General features: G+C 47.7%; 1 protein-coding gene across 1 annotated transcript in view; it reads left to right on the top strand.

Moving 5' to 3' along the window:
• The window catches only part of CCT7 (chaperonin containing TCP1 subunit 7), a 127212-nt gene that overhangs the window by 37687 nt on the left and 67579 nt on the right, over window positions 1-21946 (top strand). Inside the window, exons 8-9 of the mRNA XM_078674481.1 lie at window positions 418-606; window positions 1606-1703. Coding sequence (XP_078530607.1) covers window positions 418-606; window positions 1606-1703 — 287 coding nt within the window. The remainder of the gene's footprint in view (window positions 1-417; window positions 607-1605; window positions 1704-21946) is intronic.

Below are 21946 nucleotides of genomic sequence, written 5' to 3'. Positions count from 1 at the left end.
AGGAAACCAGTAAAATCAAATGACTATCACTTGGACCCCTGAGGACTATTCACTTTTTTTTAATGCACTTGAGAGCCAGTTTATTCTTCTCTCAGCAGCGTACCATAAATTAAGCCACAAACGGGCATACAGATTACGACATTTGATTCCCTTGTTCTCTGGAGGCCAGTATATGGTATAACTTGGTATCCTGAGGTTTTTGTCTGCTCGGTCTATGCCTAGGATCTCTACACGTCTCATCTTTGTGCTCCACACTTGTATTTTTTTTCCACACTTAAAATTAAGTCATTCAATATTTTTTTGCGCAAGTCAGTATTGCAATGTAGAAGAGACCTGGTACTTTTCTGATTTGTGTATCTGGTTATAATTCCACTTCATGATAATGTTATGCTGCTTGGCAACTGTTTCCCTCTCCAGGACTACCAAGCCATTGTTGATGCCGAATGGAACATTTTGTATGACAAACTGGAGCGAATCTACAAATCTGGAGCAAAAGTGGTATTATCCAAGCTTCCCATTGGGGATGTGGCCACCCAGTACTTTGCTGACCGAGACCTTTTTTGTGCTGGCAGAGTCCCTGAGGAAGACCTCAAAAGGACAATGATGGTAACTACTATTTGTATGAAAAGTTTACTATGTAAAACGATAAAGCAGAAATGCCGCGTTTTGGCTAGAGACTAGAATATCTTTGTTGCATATGTAGGTTTAAACCCAGTGTAAACAGCATTTTTCATGTTCTATTTTGCCAACTATTCCCACTTGAGAGTGAGAAAGCTGCCTTTTTTTAGTTCTCGCCTAGGCAGCACTTGCACTGCATCTTTCAGACATGCTGTATTCAGGACATGGCCATAAAGCTCCACCCATCTTTTTAATTGGCTTGTGTCCTCTGTAAATGGTTCACTTCATTGGTCAATGGGCTTAGTAGTCCCTCCTTAGTACCGCCTTGACTCTTCTTGTGATCTCCCAATCTCCCATGAGGACTCTCCCTGTTACATGTGTTGTTACTCCCTAGGTTTTAAATACAGCCTCAGAGCACTATTTTCTTAAAGGGCTTAGGAAGCTTGGTCCTAGGCAAGGCTGGCAGTGGTTACTTTTTTTACTCACTAGCACATCTCGCATTTATGAGACCACCTACAAATTTCCCTTCATCCGCTCCACACAGAGTACAGCCTAATCCAGAATTCATATAATAATTCTTTTGTCACATTTCGTAGCTGCTAATTGTATATATGGACATAGCTATTTGAATGTACTTGTGGTACTGTCTTGCATGCAATGCATTATGGGTAAGGTGGATTTACCATATGTGACCTAAAGAGATCCATGGGGACGTCTTTTGGCCACATATGGTACTGCACCCTGCAACATGGCTAGGTAAATAACTGCACTGCTAAAAACAAGAGTAAAAACATTATTTTCAATGCCAACAGCACTACTTTTATCAAAGGCAAGACCTATAGCATTGCAAATGCTTGTTCTTAACTGTTATTTGGCTGCATAGTACTTCTGGTCATCATGTCAGAAAGTCACAGTGTGTCTAACATCTGAGTATTTTTAAAGTTCAGTTGACAACCTGATTTGTAATTTTTTTCTGTTAATAAACAGGCCTGCGGTGGTTCGATCCAGACCAGCGTGAATTCCCTGACTGATGATGTTCTGGGACTGTGTTCGCTCTTTGAGGAAGTTCAAATCGGAGGAGAAAGGTATGTGTTAACCCTATTTACAGTGCAGCTTATGCCTAGTTTTCCACCATGGGTATCGGAAAGCAAATATATTTTGTACTTATTCTTTTCATTTAGAGCATGTCAAGCTTTCTGTTCATAAGCCCTCTGAATTATCGAAGATCTGGAACATCCATTTTTTCCCCCTGTATTCATCCCCACAGTTATTCACTTTTAAGATTAACTACATTTTCTGCCACACTGGCTCTAAATAATAACGTACACTGGTTCAAAATCTTACTCATAGTTTTATAGTTAAATTTTTTCATATATTTTATTTTTTTGTAAGTCACATGTGCGGGCGTAAGTTCAGGGCCAATCGAAGTGGGCTGTTAAACAACTAGGGATGTAGGTGGATTTTATGACTGTTGGTTCTCCAAACATTCCCATTTGCCACTGCCCATCCCTGGTACCGTCACTAACCCAGACTGATGAATGTATAAAAAATATTCTTAGAATTTCCACTTCAGTATGGGAGCTTTCATGGATTCACATGCTTGAATCATTCCCTGTCATGATGGTAGTCCCTGGTACATGTAATAGTGATGAAGGAAGACTGATAGGAATAGACTAGAACAGGCCTAGGCCTCAGTTTATTAACCTATCATAGTAATTATAAAAAACAAGACCAAAGTTTTCCCTTTGCCAGTCAGCATCGACCACCCTCTAGAACACCACTGAGAGAAGCTCGGACCCTCGGATATTCTACCGCACGTTGTGCTAGGAAGTCTCCTCTGAGCTCTGCTCAGTTTTTTACAATCTTCAAGCACTTTTTCTGGACTTCAACTTACAGGGAAGTGACTTTATTTGGTATATTATCTCAAACCAGATATATTGCTGTTGTGTATATCTGTTGTTTGCCACAAATCTGACTGAGACGTGTCAGAAAAGGCTAAAAATGCTCTCCTCAGAGTATGCCATGTCTCTGAAAAAGAGACTGTATGTGGAAGACCCTGACAAAGAGTGCATTTATTGCCTATATTCTTCTCATAAGGCATCTGACTGCAGGATATGTAGCACCTTCTCGAATAAGACTCTCAGACTGTGAGGGAAGGCTTCTTACTGGGTTACAAAAATATAAACACCAGGTCTGATCCTGTGTCAGACTCTGTGAACGAGCAGTCTACGTCATCAAAGATTTCCCTCAAGAGACCGGGATTCATCGCACTGTGTCAAGGAACCCCACTCAAAGTGCGCCAAAAAAAACCTCTCAGGATATCTCCTCTGGGCACAGTAAAGGGGTCTCTCGAATGTTCAACCTTATAAATCTGTACCTGAAACAAAAACTCCACCTCCAGACTGTAAATTGACTTTGAAAAGCCTTCTTCAGAACTATCGACAAGTTCTCTGCCACTCGAGGGATTTGCTGTCGACAATAAGGGGATGTTCCTCAGGGACGTCAACATCATTTTCTACAGCCTGGTCTGTGTCGTCAACACCTCTGTAGTCTGTCCAGGCCCTGATTTAATCAACTATCCCTCTGACATCGTCGACAAGACTCTCCTCTCTGTCACTAAAGTTAAAACTGCTGGCGGAGAAGTTGTAGTTGACGAGAGAGTCATCGACAGTACCTTCGTTGACCAAGACAGTCTATGACGAGGTCACCGGTGCCGGCGAAGATACCAGCCCTGACAGATTCGTCGTCGACTAGGAAGAAAATGCTGCATGAGGAAGTCACATTGTTGAGCCCATCGCGGTCACCGCCCACGCAGCTGTTGACTGAGACTTACTCGTCGACGAAGGCTCCTCGATCACCAACATCAGTACCAAGGGATAAATCGCCATTGCCATTGTCTATCGCCTCACTGAGGGAGACCAATATTACCCCAGAACATACATCACCAAGTAAAATGACACCTCTTTTACCCACTCATCTTCCTGAAGAAGATTCTGAAGAGGATGGCCCCTTTGGACCTGCATGTAGTCACTCAGGTTTGCATGTCAAATATCAGCCAGAGGACGATGAGGACCCAGGAGCAAGACTGATCTGGTCAAGTTTACTATGCACAGCCTGAGCCAGGCCGGCAGTACTATCATCTGGAGATGGTGACTGTGCCTGCTGCTTTAATTTCGGGCCTTCAGTCAATGCTTGAAGATTACCGCCACCGTTTCTGTGAGGTGGCCGAGAAGCAGACCAGAACAAGTGAGTGCTTTTTTTAACAAGGTTGAGGTTTTATTGTTAAGTGGCTCGAGACAGGGGTTTATGGGAGTGGTATTCCGGTCCTCAAGGGTTTATGGGAGTGGAAGTCCAGTCTTCAAAGCAAGGGTTTATGGGAGACGTAGTCCGCTACCCTTCTTCTATGTCCTGGTGGTGTGGACTCGGACAGGCCGTTGTGTTCCCCGCTCTATGGAAGCTTGGCAGGCAGTCACCTTGTTGGTGGACAGGACCGTGGGGAAAGAAAAGATAACAAAAAAAAGGTAAGGAAGGGGTTTCTCCTTCCTAAGAGTGTCGCCGGTTGTAAGGGAATACAACACCACTACCGTCACCAGTGTTTGCAGGTGCTTTAAATTAGCACAGACTGAGGCCCGGTTTGCTGAACTAGGCGTTCTCTCCCTTTACACCCCCACCCTCCGGTTCGTTAATATGCCCCACCGCCAGCCTAAGGCGTCCTCATACCTTGTTCAGCCGCAACCTTCCTGGGCCGTGGCTGGAGTCTCCGCATTGCCAGGTAGGGTCTGGCTGCCCGTCTGTTTCTCCTTCCGCTGTCTCCTGCTTGGCTTCCTCTTCGACGTTGGGCGAATCCTTCTCCTCTCGGGAAGGTCTCGCATCGTTCCACGGTGGTACTGCAAAGGTCATTACGAGCGTCTCCTCCTCCGTTGCTGCTCGAGACGGTCCAAGCGAACGACCTCCACGTCCGGCGTCTTCCGTCTTGAAGCGTTGGAACAAGCCGAGAGATTTAAAGGAATAGCAGTACTCGGGGAAGCTCTGAAAACATAGAAGGGAAGAGGGAGAAAAATAAGGGGGAAAATGTTCCATCAAGGCTTCCAGGGACTGCGCGTCCTTAGTTTCCCACCTGTAGCTCCTGTTGCTGTTTCTCCGCCTATAGTGGGGTCACCGGTGCAAAGATCCACTCCTACAATACTGTCACTCCCAAACACTCCGCAGTCTGTTCCTCTGCAGGAAACTGTTTCTTCGGATGAAGAACGTAAAGGAGAACTTTGCGACACAGCACAGAATGGGATAATTATTCACTCTGCCTGCTTCATCAACATATCCTCCAGTAGACACACCACCAAAGGATATAGGAAGATTTCATGATCTTCTAGAGCGGGCATTAAAAAGATTTGCTTTACCTCCTCCTTCGAAGCAATCCGTCTCTTTTCTTTACGATTTTCAAGAACCATATCCTAAATCTGTTAGAGCTATACCGATTATTGATTAAATCTGGGAAGAGGGGACATGAATTATGAAGACTCCAGCATCCATACCGGCGGTGCTTCCACGCCTCTATAAAAAATATAAAGGTACAGACCATGCATCAGCGTGCCTAACGGGACATCCAAAACCATGGTCAGTGGTTATGCAGGCAGCTCCTATCCACTCAAAGAATCCGGTAGCACCCCTATCGGCTTCTCCTGATAAAGGTGGCCGGTGTCTAGATTCAATTGGAAAGAAGTTTTCATCAATGTCCGCATTGACAGTGAGAGCAGCAAATTCTCTGGCAATTTTAGGGCGCTATGATCGCCAGATGTGGTCTGACATTGCTCCGTACATGGATCAACTCCCAGAGGATGCTAAAGAATAGGCGAAAAAGATATTACACCAAGGGGAAAGAGCATCCATTGAAATAATAGATTCCGTCATGGATGTTGCCATCACTGGTTTCAGGCAGTTGGCATGAGCAGCGGTTCTCAGAAGACCGGGGTGGCTTAAAGCCACCTCATTCTGCCCTGAGGTTCAAAATAAACTTTTAGACCTCCCATATGACGGAGAGTATCTTTTTGGAAGGAAGTGGAAGTAGCCCTCAAATCCATAAGAGGGCATGGATACCGCCAAGTATTTAGGGTCTCTCCAATTTCGGGAACCTCCTTTTAATGGTTCCCGTGTGAAACTACAACGATCTGCTAGGGGATGCTATCAGCAATACCGATATCCTTTGTACTCATCAGGGCACGAGCCTTCTTACCACTTCCAGCAAAAACAGCCTCCTCAGACCTCCTATGTTAGACCTAACAGAGGAAAGGCAGCACGACTAGGCAAGACCATGATATCTCAGAGGCTCTGGCTCCAAATCCCTCCCTATAATCTCCTCGTTATCAGATGGGCAAAGGTTTCTACACCTGTTTCTTCTTAATCAGAAAAATGTTAAGGCAGTAGCAATCAATTCTTGACCTCCGAAGCTATAATCTTTACCTGAAAAGCAATCCTTTCGGATTTCTCTGCAGGAGGTTCGGAGTCTTGTAAGCTGATTGGTTTAGATGACCTCATTGGACATCCAAGATGCATATTTCCACATCCCTCTTCATCAAAGCAAAGGAAATATCTGAGGTTTTTGGTTGCCGGACACCATTTTCAGTTCAAAGTGCTCCTGTTTGCCCTCAAATCAGCACCCATGATTTTCACATAATGCCTTGTGCTAGTCGCAGCATTCCTCAGGCAAAGCCAGTATCAGGTCTTCCTGTATTTGGACGACTGACTGATAAAGGCACCTTTCGAGTCAGCAGCACAAGCATCAACACAAGCCTGCATAGTTCTTTTCTGTCAACTAGGTCTCACACTCCATCTGGAAATGTCCAAGCAGATCCCATCACAAACTGTTGTATTTCCAGAAGCAAAGCTAGACACTGGGTGCTTAAAAGCATATACTGCGGAAGAGCGGCAGTGACTACTTCTCAGGCTGGTGGCATCCAAAAAAAGAAAAAAAGTCTTCTTCGGTCCGATTATACAAGTCACTCTTGGGAATGATGTCTTCATGCATATCTCTGAACCCATTTTGTCGCCTCAAAATGGGACCTATCTAAAAGGAGCTGGACAAACAGGGGGCCGAGTCCAAAGGCTCGTTCGACAACATGGTCAATGTAACCCCACGAATACTAAAGGCCTTGGAGTGGTGGTTAGACAAAAATCATATGTTAGTAGGGCTATCTCTCAAGCACACGCCGACACCCTTTGTAATCACGGATACACACAAGTTCGAGGCATGTGGGCTGCTAAATTCATATCTTAGCATTAGATCGCCGCCTAGTGTTGGGTCCGGATGATCGCACATTGTTGTCCTGGAAGAGTCTTCGAAGTATCCTGAGATAGGTGGCTCCTCCCCTGGACTACAGTGCGCATGGGCATCGGCTCCATCCCCAGATTGTTTTTTTCCGCCATTGGGTTCGGATGTGGTCTCGACGTCTCTCTGTCGAAACCGAGAAAAAACTAACTTTTAGCGGCCAAAAGGCCTCGCTTTTTGCGTCGGTATTGTCTGCGCACGGTCTCGAGTCTTCCGTCTCTTGGAGCCGGAATAAGCGGAGTCTTGTTTCGCTTTTCGAACTTTGAGGCCTTCTCATCGCGACTCGACTGCAAAACTTTTCAGACATGGAGCGGAGCCCGTTTAAATACTGCCCGCTTTGTGGGTCCAAGTACCCACACATCGATCTACACCCCGTTTGTAACAAATGCCTTTCGCCTGACCACGACGACGGCAAGTGCAAGGCCTGTGCACAGTTCCGCTCTAAGAAGACTCTCAAGCTTCGGCGCGCGGTGCGCATGGAAGCTAGACAAGCGGCCCCGGATCCGGAAAACATCTTCGGCGACCAAGATGAAGAGGACCAGGGTCATCATCTTCAGATCTCCCCACCCGAGACGGAGGTCGAGGCGGATCCGGTAGACGACGACTGAGTCGTGGGTCAAGGCCTTGAATACGTCGACGAGGTAGGAGACGACGAAGAGATTTATGGGGCCGCGGCGGATAGCTCAGGGGACGAGCTCTGCCCGAAGGTTTCGAAGATACCGACCGGGTCACGGGATCGCCTGTAGGCCTTACCCACGACCCCATGCCGCAAGCCACAGCCCCGCCTTCTGGCCCGGCCACGGACTTACTTGCTGAGCAGACTGTATCGAAACAGAAACCGAAAGCATCGGGATCGACTCCATCTAAAATGGCCGACCCGAAAACGAAACCGAAACTTAAGGACTCGAGCGTCCCTAAGATGGCTGCCGTGCCAGCGAAAACGACTGTACCCGCTAATCCATCGACTCCGTCGACCTCCGGTCCGCAGAAGTCGAAGAAGTCCGTCGATTCCGCTGCTGCTCATTCGAAATCGACGCCAGAGGAGGGGTCCTCTAAAAAAGATGGTCGGCACGGATCAACATCGGCGCCGCCGTCCAAGCCCGCAAAGGCCGGCTCCACGGAGTCTACGCAGGCGCACGGATCGAAGACTGGCACGTCTGCGCACCGGTCCCAGGACTCGGGGTCGGTGACAGCGGGATCCGCGTCGAAAGCCCACAAGGCCCACAAAGACGTCGGATCCGAGGGAAAGGTCAAAACATCCTCGTCGGCTCCAAAACCAACTGAGAGTGAAGCGTCCCTCGTCGCCGCATCACTACAGCGAATTAGGGAGAAGGCCTCTGCTCCGTCGGCTCCGATTTCGTCGCCGAAGGCACAAACGGACAATCCAGCGAAGCCTTCTGGCAAACTTCTCTTTGTTTTGCCGCCAAAGGAGGCGCCGAAAGCCTTTTCCACCAAATCGGCACCGAAGAAGACGGTTTCTTCAACGGCTGGCCCACTTCCACGTCGGGTACTCGAATCAGAGGATGATTCAGAGCAGTTCATCGACGCAGACACCGGCAAATTGACCCTCTATAAGAGGAAAATATCTTCAGAGTCACTGGACTCATATGTCATCCCACTGAAAAAGAAAAGGGTGCCCCTTGATGCTTCAGGCCTCACGGAACCAATCCAGCCTCCTCCAAGACGGAGCCCTACTCCCTCACCAGAACACTCTGCGGGTGAGGGGTATGATGAGGATGAGCAATACAATTTCCCTATCAATGAACCAGATGCACAACCGGATTCATATGATGACACTGGTGACCAGGGCACCCAAAATGTGGGGCAGGACCCGCAGCTTTTTAATGCACGTGCATCCCCAACTGAGGATTCAGCAGGTTTTCATGCGCTACTTGAGAGGGCAGCGGCCAATCATGATGTGGACATGCATGCTGACCCGATAGAAGAAGACTTCCTTTTCGACACATTCTCAGTCTCTGAAAGGACAGTAAAAACGCTGCCTATGCTTAAGGGAGTCCTCAAGCATGCGGGGGATATCTTTAAGGAGCCTACCAGGGCACGAGTGGTCAATCCACGCATTGAAAAGAAGTACAGACCTGCACCTGCGGACCCCGCATACATTCGGGGACAGTTGCCACTGGACTCTCTTGTGGTCGCCAATGCCAGGAAACGTGCCAACTCCCAGACAACGGGTGAAGCTCCTCCCCCGGATAAGGAGTCCAAAGTGCTAGAGGCAGGGGGCAAAAGAGTAGCTGCGCAGGCCGCAAACTTTTGGCGCATTGCCAATACACAGGCACTCTTAGCACGTTACGATAGGGCGCATTACGACACCCTAGAACAGGTTATACAACACCTGCCTCCAAAGTTCCAAGAAGGCACCAAACTGCTTATTGAGGAGGGGAAGCTAATCTCAAACGCAGCCATCAAGTGTGCACTTGACGCCGCAGACACAGCTGCTAGAGCTATCAACACTAGCGTTATGCTGAGACGACAGGCGTGGCTCCGCATCTCGGGGTTTAAACCAGATATTCAGACAACCATTCTTAATCAGCCAGTCAATCCTGATAGTCTGTTTGGTCCAGATGTTGACACCACCCTAGAAAAAATAAAAAAAGACACAGAAACTGCTAAGTCCATGGGGGCCCTCCAGTCGCAACAGTTTCGTGGCAACAATTTTCGTCGCTCAGGTGCACGTGGAGTCACCAGAGGACAAATGGGTCAACAATCTCAGTTCTCGAAAGGTGGAGCACAATCCTCGTTCCAAAAGCAGAACAAGGGAGGTTACAGAAATAACAGCAACAGAGGTCGCGGCAGAGGAAACAACAGCTCCCGCTCCTCTACCCCAAGCAAACAGTGACTCTCTGTCACTGCCCCCCGACCACTTAACACCTGTCGGGGGGAGACTGCAGCAGTTCCTGCCCGTCTGGAGAAACATCACCACAGAGAGGTGGGTGCGACAACTAGTCCAGTATGGTTATTGCCTAGAGTTGAAATCCACTCCACCCAACATCCCGCCAAGGCAAAGGCCTATGTCCGCAGAGCACTTGCTCTTATTGCAGCAGGAAGTAGTGGTGATGCTGCAAAAAGGAGCAATCGAGCCCGTGCCGGTGAGAGAGGAAGGCACAGGGGTGTATTCCCTGTACTTCCTTATTCCAAAGAAGGACGGATCTCTCAGACCCATTCTAGATCTACGCCCCCTCAACCTGTACACACTGTCAGAACATTTCCACATGCTTACACTGCAGCAGATTCTTCCCTTGCTAAACCAAGGGGACTTCTTAGCAACCTTAGATCTCAAGGATGCTTATTTCCACATTCCACTACACCCGTCCCACAGGAAATTCCTCAGGTTCACTATTCAAGGCAAGCATTACCAGTTCAAGGTCTTACCCTTTGGAGTCACCACAGCCCCAAGGGTGTTTACCAAGTGTCTGGCGACAGTTGCAGCGCACCTCAGGAGGCAGAACATCCATGTCTACCCCTACCTCGACGACTGGCTCGTGCAAGCCAAGTCATAGGAGTGCGCCGCCGACATGTCGACTACAATTCACCTTCTTCACGATCTGGGTTTCTCGCTGAACTACCCAAAGTCGCATCTACAACCAGCACATGTCCGGCAGTTCCTAGGTGCGACGATCAACACCCTGACGGCCATGGCTCAGCCAAACCAGGTCAGGATAGACAGCATGCAGTCTCTGATCCAAAAGTTCAGACCACAACACTCGCTTCCGGCGAGAGTATTCATGCAGTTGATAGGCATGATGGCCTCCTGCATCTTCATAGTCCCTCACGCACGGTTACATATGCGCCCGCTCCAGGAGTGCTTAGCGAATCAGTGGACACAGGCTCAGGGGCAATTGACAGACCTAGTGTTGGTTACCAGTCGGGCATACGACTCTCTGCATTGGTGGACTCCACACAACCTTTGCAAGGGCCGACTGTTCCAAGAGCCTGTGCCGCAGATTATCCTGACAACGGACGCATCTCTCCAGGGATGGGGAGCTCATCTGCTCACTTACACAGTGCAGGGACTATGGACGACGCAGCAGCAAAAGATGCACATCAACTATCTAGAACTGATGGCAATCTTCATGGCGATCAAGTCCTTCATTGTACATCTGTGCAACAAGGTAGTGTTAGTCCGGACGGACAACATGACTGCGATGTACTACATTCAAAAGCAGGGAGGCACCCACTCGCCACAGCTGTCTCATCTGGCTCAGAGCATGTGGAAGTGGGCCATTCAGAGGAACATTTTCCTCATGGCAGAACACCTCCCAGGGAAGGACAACCAGATGGCGGATCTGCTCAGCAGGTACAGCCATCAAATGCAACCCTGTAGCTCTGGATCCAGCTCTGTAGCTCTGGATCCAGATCTGTTAAATTTCATACTGGTCATTAAGCTTGTGAGATTAGTCATGGAAATGGTAATTATGTATTTACAACTTTTGGTTTGGTGCAGAAGCATTTTCGTTTTTTTTTTAACGTAACTGCAGTGCGGTATCGCATACAAAAACATTCCATACCCTCGCCCCCCCCTTTTTTTTTTTTGTTGTTTTTTTTTTTGTTCCATCTAAAGATGCCTGGTTGTGAAAGGTATATTGGAGATTATAACCCACCCATGACTTTCCATTTGTTGGCTTTGTCACTCATTTGCTTATTTCTTAGTTCGAGGCATGTGGGCTGCTAAATTCATATCTATTGCGTAGATCGCCGCCTAGTGTTGGGTCCGGATGATTGCACATTGTTGTCCTGGAAGAGTCTTCGAAGTATCGCGAGATAGGTGGCTCCTCCCCTGGACTACAGTGCGCATGGGCATCGGCTCCATCCCCAGATTGTTTTTTTCCGCCATTGGGTTCGGATGTGATTTCGACGTCTACTTGTCGGAATCGAAAAACTTACTTCCTTAAGGCCAAAAGGCCTTCTCTATTGGCGTCGGTATTGTATGCGATCGGTCCCGAGCATCGTCCGACTCTTCGTGTCGGAATTCTGCAGAGTACTTTACTCTTCGGACATCGAGGCCCTGTACTCGCAGCAAGACCCCGACGACCTGATCATGGAACGGACTCCGTTCAAGTGCTGCCCCGTCTGTGGATCCAAATATCCACACATCGACGTGCACCCAGTCTGTAATAAATGCCTCTCGCCGGACCACGACGAGGACAACTGCATGGCCTGCTCAAAATTCAGATCCAAGAAAACACTCAAGCATCGGCGCGCGGCACCCGATGACCTCTTCTACGACCCCGCAGAGGAAGGCAGAAGCCATCATCTTGAAATTTCACCGCCGTCGACGGAGGTCGAGCCCGATCCAGACGAATACATCGAAGAACAGGGCCAAGACCTTAAATACGTCGAGGAGGTAGGGGACGACGAAGAAGTCTATGGGGCCGCGGAAGATAGCTCAGAGGATGAGCTATGCCCCGAACATTACATGCCTCAGGCTCAGGTCACGGGATCGCCACTCGGCCTTACCCACGACCCTGCACTGCTATCCCCAGCCCCGCCTTCTGGCCCGGCCACGGATACACCGGTGGAGCCGCCATTGCGCGTATCGAAAACGAAACCGCAACCGTTGCAGGCGACATCGTCAAAGATGGCCGACGTCCAACCGAAACCATCGGTCTCGGCAACACCTAAAATGGCCGACGTCCCGGCGAAACCGAAACCTACGGCTTCTACTACATCTAAAATGGCCGATGTCCCAGCCAAATTAACAAAGCCTGCTCCATCTTCGACTCCGTCGCCCTCAGGCCCTCCGAAGTCGAAGAAGGCTGTCTAATCACCAGCGCCACAAACGGTGGCCAAGGACACGTCCTCCAAGAAGGTAGTCCATCACGTCTCGACGGCTGCAGCGTCGACCACCAAACGCACGGTCGAAGCAAAGTCCTCTAAGGCCCACGACCCAAAGGCCGGAGGCACTGCGCATCGGCACAAAGATGCCGGATCTGCATCAACGGCGTCGGCGCCTCAGTCTACCACAGGGCCGCGAACCGTAGGAGTCGAGGATTCATCGGTGGCCCCTTCAGCCACGCCGAAGTCCTCCGAAGCGGACGAGCATGAAGCATCGGCTGCCATACCCTCGGCTTCATTCCCAAACCAGGTCACCGACTCCCCCCAACGTATTCGGGAGAAATCTCTGCCGTCGGCGTCTACCCCGCCATCGGATCCGAGACCGGTGGACACACCTGCAAAGACGTCCTCCAAGCTACTCTACACTCTACCACCAAAGGTGGCGCCGAAGGCGTTTGCACCCAGACCGGTGCCGAAAAACACAGAAATGTCGGTATATTCGACAGCCAGTGGGCATTTGGCTCGACAACCAGCGTCAGAGGACCAATCGGAGCATTACATCGATGCCCACACAGGGAAATTGACACTTTACAAAAGAAAGATCACTTCCCAGCCATTGGAGTCATATGTTATTCCACTAAAGAAGAAAAAGGCACCACAGGACATACCTGCCTCTGTTGTACCTCTTCAGCCACCTCCGAGGAGGAGTCCATCACCTTCCCCCAACCAATCAGGGGGTGACGATGATGACCAAGATGACCAATACAACTTCCCTGCTGGCAATGACCCTGATGTACAACAGGACCCATATGACGATGCTGGGGACCAGGGAAGTCATCAAGTGATACAGGACCCACAGGGTTTTGGGACACGTACATCACCTACTGAGGATTCGGCAGCATTCAATGCTTTGATAGAGCGAGCAGCTGCAAATCATAATGTAGACATGCATGCTGACCCGGTGGAGGAAGATTTCCTGTTTGACACTTTCTCTGTCTCCGAAAGAACAGCCAAAACACTTCCTATGTTAAAAGGTGTCCTTAAACATGCACCAGAGATCTTTAAAGAACCTACAAGGGCAAGAGTGGTGAACCCACGTATTGAGAAAAAATACAGGACAGCACCTGGGGACCCTGCCTATGTTCGGGGACAGTTGCCTCTAGACTCCTTGGTGGTCGCAAATGCCCGCAAGAGGGCCAACTCCCAAACGACGGGTGAAGCTCCTCCCCCCGACAAGGAGTCGAAAGTGCTTGAGGCACCCGGCAAGAGGGTGGCTGCGCAGGCTGCCAATGTCTGGCGTATAGCAAACACACAGGCACTATTGGCACGTTACGATAGGGCGCATTGCGTCACCCTAGAACAGATCCTTCAACACCTACCTGATCAGTTTAAGGAAGGGGCCGAGATGCTCATACAAGAGGGAAAACTCATCTCAAACGCTGCAATAAAGTTTGCGCTTGATGTGGCTGATACAGCGGCTAGGGGTATTAACACCAGTGTCATGCTGAGAAGACAGGCTTGGCTTCGCATATACGGATTTAAGCCTGATATTCAGACAACAATACTCAATCAGCCTGTCAATCCTGACAGACTGTTTGGGCCAGATGTTGACACCACCCTAGAAAAAATTAAAAAGGACAATGAGACTGCTAAATCGATGGGGGCACTTCAGTCTCAACAATTCAGGGGAAACACTTTTCGTCGCTCAGGAGCGCGTGGTGTTACCAGAGGACAATTGGGTCAACAAACACAATTCACAAAAGGTGGTGCACAATCCTCGTACCCCAAGCAAGGTAGAGGGGGTTACCGAGGTAACAGTGCCAAAGGCAGGGGCAGAGGGAACAACAACTCCCGTTCCTCTGCCGCAAACAAACAGTGACTCCCTGCCACTGCCCCCTACCATCCAACACCTGTCTGGGGGAGACTCCAGCAGTTCCTGCCGGTCTGGACGTCCATCACCACAGACAGGTGGGTGAGAACTAATCCAGTACGGTTATTGTTTGGAGTTAACATCCACTCCTCCCAACATTCCCCCAAGACAACGTCCTATGTTGGCAGAGCACTTGCACTTATTGCAGCAGGAAGTGCTAGTAATGCTGCAAAAAGGAGCAATCGAACTCGTGCCAGTGGAGGAGGAAGGAACAGGGGTCTATTCTCTGTACTTCCTCATACCAAAGAAGGACGGATCCCTCAGACCCATTCTGGATCTACGCCCTCTCAACATGTATATACTGTCAGAACACTTTCACATGCTGACACTGCAACAGATCCTTCCCCCTTCTAAACCAAGGGGACTTCCTGGCAACATTAGACCTCAAGGATGCTTACTTCCACATCCCACTCCACCCGTCCCACAGGAAATACCTCAGGTTCACCATTCTCAACAAGCACTATCAGTTCAAAGTCCTACCCTTCGGGGTGACTACTGCCCCCAGAGTGTTTACAAAGTGTCTGGCGACAGTGGCGGCGCACCTCAGGAGACAAAACATACATGTCTACCCGTACCTCGACGACTGGCACGTTCAAGCAAAGTCGGAAAGACAGTGCGCCTCACACATGTCCCACACTATTCAACTCCTTCACAGCCTGGGGTTCTCCCTAAACTACCCAAAGTCGCACCTTCAACCAGCCCATGTGCGGCAGTATCTGGGCGCGACAATAAACACCCTGACTGCTATGGCTCAGCCAAACACAGTCCGAATCAACAGCATTCAGTCGCTGATCCAAAGGTTCAGACCGCAACACTCCCTGCCAGTGAGAGTGTTCATGCAGTTGATAGGCATGATGGCCTCCTGCATCTTCATAGTCCGGCACGCAAGGTTGCACATGCGTCCCCTCCAAGAATGCTTAGCAAATCAATGGACACAGGCTCAGGGACAACTGACAGACCTAGTGTTGGTGACCGGTCGGGCATACAACTCTCTGCATTGGTGGAATCCACACAACCTTTGCAAGGGACGACCGTTCCAAGAGCCTGTGCCACAGATTGTCCTAACAACGGACGCATCTCTCCAAGGGTGGGGAGCGCATGTGCTCCACTACACGGTGCAGGGACTGTGGTCAACCCAGCAACAACGATTGCACATCAACTACCTGGAATTGATGGCAATCTTCATGGCGCTCAAGTCCTTCAAAGTACATCTGTGCAACAAGGTCGTGTTGATCCGGACGGACAACATGACAGCCATGTACTACATCCAAAAGCAGGGCGGTACTCACTCACCACAGCTGTCTCATCTGGCTCAGAGCATGTGGAAGTGGGCCATTCAGAGGAACATCTTCCTCATGGCAGAACACCTCCCGGGCAAGGACAATCAGATGGCGGATCTGCTCAGCAGATACAGCCATCAAATGCACGAGTGGGAGATACATCCATCAGTTCTCCACCCGTAATTCCAGCAGTGGGGTCATCCAGAGATAGACCTGTTTGCCACAAGGGAAAACGCAAAATGCCAAAGCTTTGCCGCCAGGTTCCCTCACCCGGAATCGCAAGGGAATGCGATATGGATGAACTGGTCAGGCAAATTTGCGTACGCTTTTCCCCAGCGCCTCTCATTCCGCTGGTGGCAAGAAAGCTAAAGCAACACTCGATGACTCTCATCCTGGTTGCTCCAACATGGGCACGCCAACCATGGTACACCACGTTTCTAGAACTTTCCGTGGTACCGCATCGAAGGCTGCATCTCACATCCAGGCTCTTGACGCAGAACCATGGCGACATTCAGCATCCAGATCCGCAACAGCTCAATCTGGCGATCTGGCTCCTGAGGTCTTAGAATTTGGCTACCTCAACCTGCCTCCAGAATGCATGGACATCATCCGAGAGGCAAGAAAGCCCACGACCAGAGCTTGCTATGCAGCGAAATGGAAGCGGTTTGTCATTTACTGTACTGACAACAATATCAACCCGCTAGATGCATCCATTCCTAACATCATCTGCTATTTGTTACATCTTTACAAATGCAATCTAGCGAACGCTTCCATTTGGATACATTTATCCGCCATAGCGGCTTATCTCCAGAATAGGCAGCACCTCTCTGTTTTCAGGGTGCCTGCCATTAAAGCCTTCCTAGAGGGACTGAAGCGAGTCATTCCTCCAAGAACACCACCAGCTCCAGTGTGGAACCTCAATGTAGTCCTCACTAGGCTGACGGGCCCACCTTTCGAGCCACTGCATTCCTGCGAAATTCAATTTCTGACGTGGAAAGTGGCTTTTCTCATTGCTATCACATCGCTCAGACGTGTTAGCGAGCTGCAAGCGCTCACAATCCAAGAGCCATTCATCCAAATACATTCTAACAGGGTAGTGCTCCGCACTAACCCCAAATTCCTTCCAAAAGTGGTGTCAGTTTCATATCAACCAAACTATTGACCTGCCTGCATTCTTCCAAAACCCACAAACGGTAGCAGAAAGAATGCTTCATACATTAGACGTTAGGAGGGCGCTAATGTACTACATTGACAGAACTCAACACTTTAGAAAGACACAACAACTTTTTGTTGCCTTCTCACCACAGCACAAAGGCAACCCCATTTCCAAAGCAGGAATAGCCAGATGGATCGTTAAGTGCGTTCAAATCTGTTATCAAAAAGCTAAACGCACTTTAACAATACCCCCAAGGGCGCACTCCACACGCAAATTGGGGGCCTCCATGGCTTTCCTGGGGAAAATTCCCTTGGAAGACATTTGTAGAGCAGCCACTTGGGCTACACCACACACGTTTACCAAACATTACTGTGTAGATGTGCATTCCAAACAGCAAGCAGCTGTAGGACAGGCTGTTCTCAAAACACTTTTTCAAGCTTCTGCAGCTGGCACGGGCAACCGCTCTTAATGGAGGGACTGCTGTGTATTCTATGCAATAGATATGAATTTAGCAGCCCACATGCCTCGAACTGAATATGCTACTTACCAGTATGCATCTGTTCTTGGCATGTAGGGCTGCTAACATTCATATCGCCCGCCCTCCTCCCCGGTGCCCGTAGCGGCTGCAGACACTCTCTTGCATTCATCATTAACATGGACATCATTTACACTATTTCACTCCATCTCTGCCACAATGGCTAAAAACAATCTGGGGATGGAGCCGATGCCCATGCGCACTGTAGTCCAGGGGAGGAGCCACCTATCTCGTGATACTTCGAAGACTCTTCCAGGACAACAATGTGCAATCATCCGGACCCAACACTAGGCGGCGATCTATGCAATAGATATGAATGTTAGCAGCCCTACATGCCAAGAACAGATGCATACTGGTAAGTAGCATATTCATTTTATGGTGTTCCTTGTCCCAGCTTGCGTTTGTCCCTCTCCTGGATCATAGCCTCTTTACCATCTCTCTGTAAGTGCCTGACTTCTAACCTTTCACGTCTCGCTTTTAGTTGACTGCTTTAGCACTCCCTTGAAGTGCATCTCGGTATTTTTTACTAACCCCTTATGCTTGCTTGTTTAATTCCCGATGTTTGTGTTCCTGAATTTTTTTTTTTTTAACATTTTTAAAAATCTTTTTTATTATTAGCCCATGTGTTGATCTATGTGTAATAACGTCTCTTCTTCGGTTCATTATGGGGTTCCCTGGGGTACACTAGAGGCTGGCTGAGAGAAAAGAGCTGGTGTGACCTCCTGCAGGAGTGTTAACATGAAGTCTGCTTGAACTTGTGTTTAGAAGAAGACTATTCCCTGTTTCTTTTCTTGTGCTGCCTCGAAGAACAGCCCTGCAAATTAGAAAGACTGAGAAAAAGGCCTCTAATTTGATTTAAATTATGCCATTAAAAGTGTCCCTCCATTTTACGAAATCTTTGGGCTGTATTGAGGCACACAGGTTGCATAATCATCATTTGACCTCCCCAGACACCCAAAACTTTGAGGATGTGGCTGCTACAACCTTTGGTGTCTGAATGAGCACATAACTTAAAGCCCTACACAGAAAAATTAATGTTTACACACATGTGAAAAACACTGTGGACACAATCTGCCAATCAATTGTGGCTACGGAAGAAAGGAACTGTTTTCACTGGCACCAATTCTTCATGCCCTATAGGGATGTCCTAATTGGAGTCCTTTCAGCTGATGGTGTCGGTTAGCGCCGCCTGGTGCCGATGTATAGTTGTGGCTGCTTAAAGCTTTCCATGTCCAGGCTGACTCCTTGGGAGGTTTCTATGCTGAATAACCAGGAGCCTCCATCCATTAGTAATAAACTGGCAGCACCACTCATGTAGTACTTGCTGGGAAGTGTTCCATGCGTTCTGTGCATTTTATGTAAGTGCATCTTTTGAATGCATTCGCGTGGGGAGTGTGACACGAGCGGAGGGTTCAAAGGAATTGAAAAACGTACCTACTCTTATTAGTCCAGATAATCTTGATGTTTATTATTGTTTATTGCTCTTACCACTCACAAACTCCAACTGACACTGAAAATGTTGCAATCTGGATGCAAATCTAGCTTCTCTTGCTGACATGGTCCGCCCACCACCTGGTGCCATCATGTGGATCAAAGGTTTATGGTCAGTTTTGATAATGAACTTGGTGCCCCATAAGAATGTTCTGAAGTGTTCAGCACCCCAAACACACGGCAGCAGTTCCCTTTCAATTACAGAATCGTTTTTCTCTGCATCCTTAAAGGCTCTGGATGCATAAGCAAGTATCCATTCTCTTCCATTCTTTCATTAACACTCCTCCTAGTCCACTATTGCTGGCGTCAACTATTCCCACACACTGTTTACCAACAATGAAAGGTTTCAAACACAGAGCATTTATAATAACTTCTTTCAAGTGCTTAAATGCAGGAGTCATTTCCTCTGTCCAAAAAACATTTTGCATTTTTCTTTAGTAAACTCCTAAAAACCTCCACTTTAGATGCACAATTGGGAATGAATTTAGCATAAAATTCAACTGGGCATAGGAAAGCCAATAGCTGCTCTTTAGGAATAGGAGCTGTGATAATATCTACATGGTTTTTCTTTGGCGTAATGCCATTACCACTAATATTACGTCCCAAATATTTTACTACAAGCTTCCTAAATTTGCATTTGTCAACTCGTAAGGTAAGGCCTTTTAAAGATAAAGCTGACACAACTTTCCCCAGATTGCAATCATGGTCTTGATTGTCTGTCTCAAAAACAAGTATGTAGTCTTGAAAAGCCAAGGCACCTGTTATGCCTTACAAGGTTTCTTTAATGACTCTGGAATACAGTAGCTGCACTGACCGAACCAAACTCATTTGACAGAACCTGAATAAACCATCAGGTGCGATGAAGACAGTGAGATTCTTGGAATCCTCATGAAGAACAACTTGGTGGTACGCACTAGCAAGATCAATGCAAGAAAAAAAACTTTGGCTTCTGCTAGAGTAGAGACCATTTCGTGCAAATTGAGGAGGGGATGGGCATCCACCCAAATAGCACTATTGAGACTGCTCAAGTCAATGCACAACCTCAAGTCATCAGAATGTTTGACCGAAATCACCACCGGAGAAACCCAAGGTGATGATTCCACTGGTTCAATAATGTTTTTGTTGCACAAATCATGTAACGGGTCTTTAAATTTACCTCTGTATGATAAAGGCACATTCCTAACTATTTCGAATGGGAATGGCACCCTCAATAAGTTTGATGCAATGTTTGAAATCTTGATATTCACATAGTTTGTCACTAAATACATTCGGAAATGTTGTTATAAGCTATTGAATGTAGTTGGAGTCCGCATCATCCATATTGGGAGTAGAGGTGCTAATAGCATAAACTTGACGATTAGCTCTGGAATCTAATCTCACCCCAATCTCTTTCTGATGAGGCCATCCTAACAAGGATTCTCCCTTCAGCCAAGTACATTTTCCCAAAAGTATGACGACCAGCAAATTCCAAAGTAGCCCAAAAATAACCAACTAAATCAATTTTGTGGCCAGTGTAAACTCCAGGAGCAATGTCGGGAGAACCCAAGGACTTATGTGGCCAGTTCTTCTTGACTATATCGAACGCGATTATGGTGTACAAAGCACACATCTTTTATTTATTATTTTTTTCTTCTTAACCGGAAGAGCCCTACAAGCACATTTAGTTCATGCCGATTGCATGTCTAGATTGCACTTGCCATGTAATTAACATGAGATGGTTGACAAAGAAGATTGTGAAGGAGCATTTAATTTAGGAGACATACATATGGTTGGTAGTGCTTCTTCCATTCAAGAAGGGAAATGGATGGAGGAAATGGAAAAAGACAGTGAGCTTAAAGTGGTATCACACTCTATTGTACATGGGTGGCCCGAGGAAAGGAAAATTAATGGTGACATGAGTTTTTTTAAATTTGAGAAGAATTGGCTATTGAAAATGGCATTAGTGTCAGAGGTAACAAATGTGTACCTCATTTCCCATCAAGAGACAAAATCATCAAATTAGCTCATGAAGGTCACATGGGTATTTCTGGTACCAGGAGATGCATTAAGGAGAGTTTCTGGTGGCCTAGTATTGACCGTTGCGTTGAGCGTCATGTGAGATTGTGTAGTGTGCTTTCAGTGACAAATCAGCCAGAGCTTTGTGTACTGATCCTCCACCTGTTGAACTTCCTGAAGCTCCTTGGCGTAAACTAGGCATTGACGTTATTGGTCCTTTTGCTGTTAGCTAAACAAGAAGCTTATGGTATTGTTCTAATAGACTAATACTCTAAGTGGCCAGAACTTAAAATGGTAAAAGAAGTTACATCTCAGAAAATTATTGAATTCTTGGATGAAGTGTTTTATAGGGAGGGCATTCCCCAAGCAATAGTTGCCGACAATGGGCCCCAATTTATCAGTAAATGTATGGATGATTTCTTTACAAGTGTGGCATGACACACAGGAGGATTTCTGTGTTCCACCCAGAGGCTAATGGTCAAGTGGAAAGGTTTAACCGTGTTGTTAAGGAAGCCATTCAGTTATCCATTAAAAGTGGTCTCAATTGGAGAAATGCTTTGCAATCCATGTTGTTGGCTTATAGAACATCTCCTAATGCCATCACTTCAGTTAGCCCGTTTGAGAATGAGAGGATGCAAGCCAGGATCCGAGTTAGTACCTAGGTGGCTTAAGATGAAGAAGAACCATGGTCATTGTGAAACTGATTTGGATTTTGTTGGTATTCAACGCAAAATGGAGGAATATAAACTCAAGATGAAGCATGACATGAGAAGGAAGAGAGGCAAAGTGAGTAAACAAGGTATAGAAGTTGGTAATATGGTCTGCA

This window comes from Lissotriton helveticus, chromosome 2_1 (genome assembly GCF_964261635.1).
Source record: "Lissotriton helveticus chromosome 2_1, aLisHel1.1, whole genome shotgun sequence".
NCBI lineage: Eukaryota > Metazoa > Chordata > Amphibia > Caudata > Salamandridae > Lissotriton > Lissotriton helveticus.
Note: the sequence above shows the minus strand (reverse complement) of the source record. Positions and strands in the feature narration are given on the sequence as shown.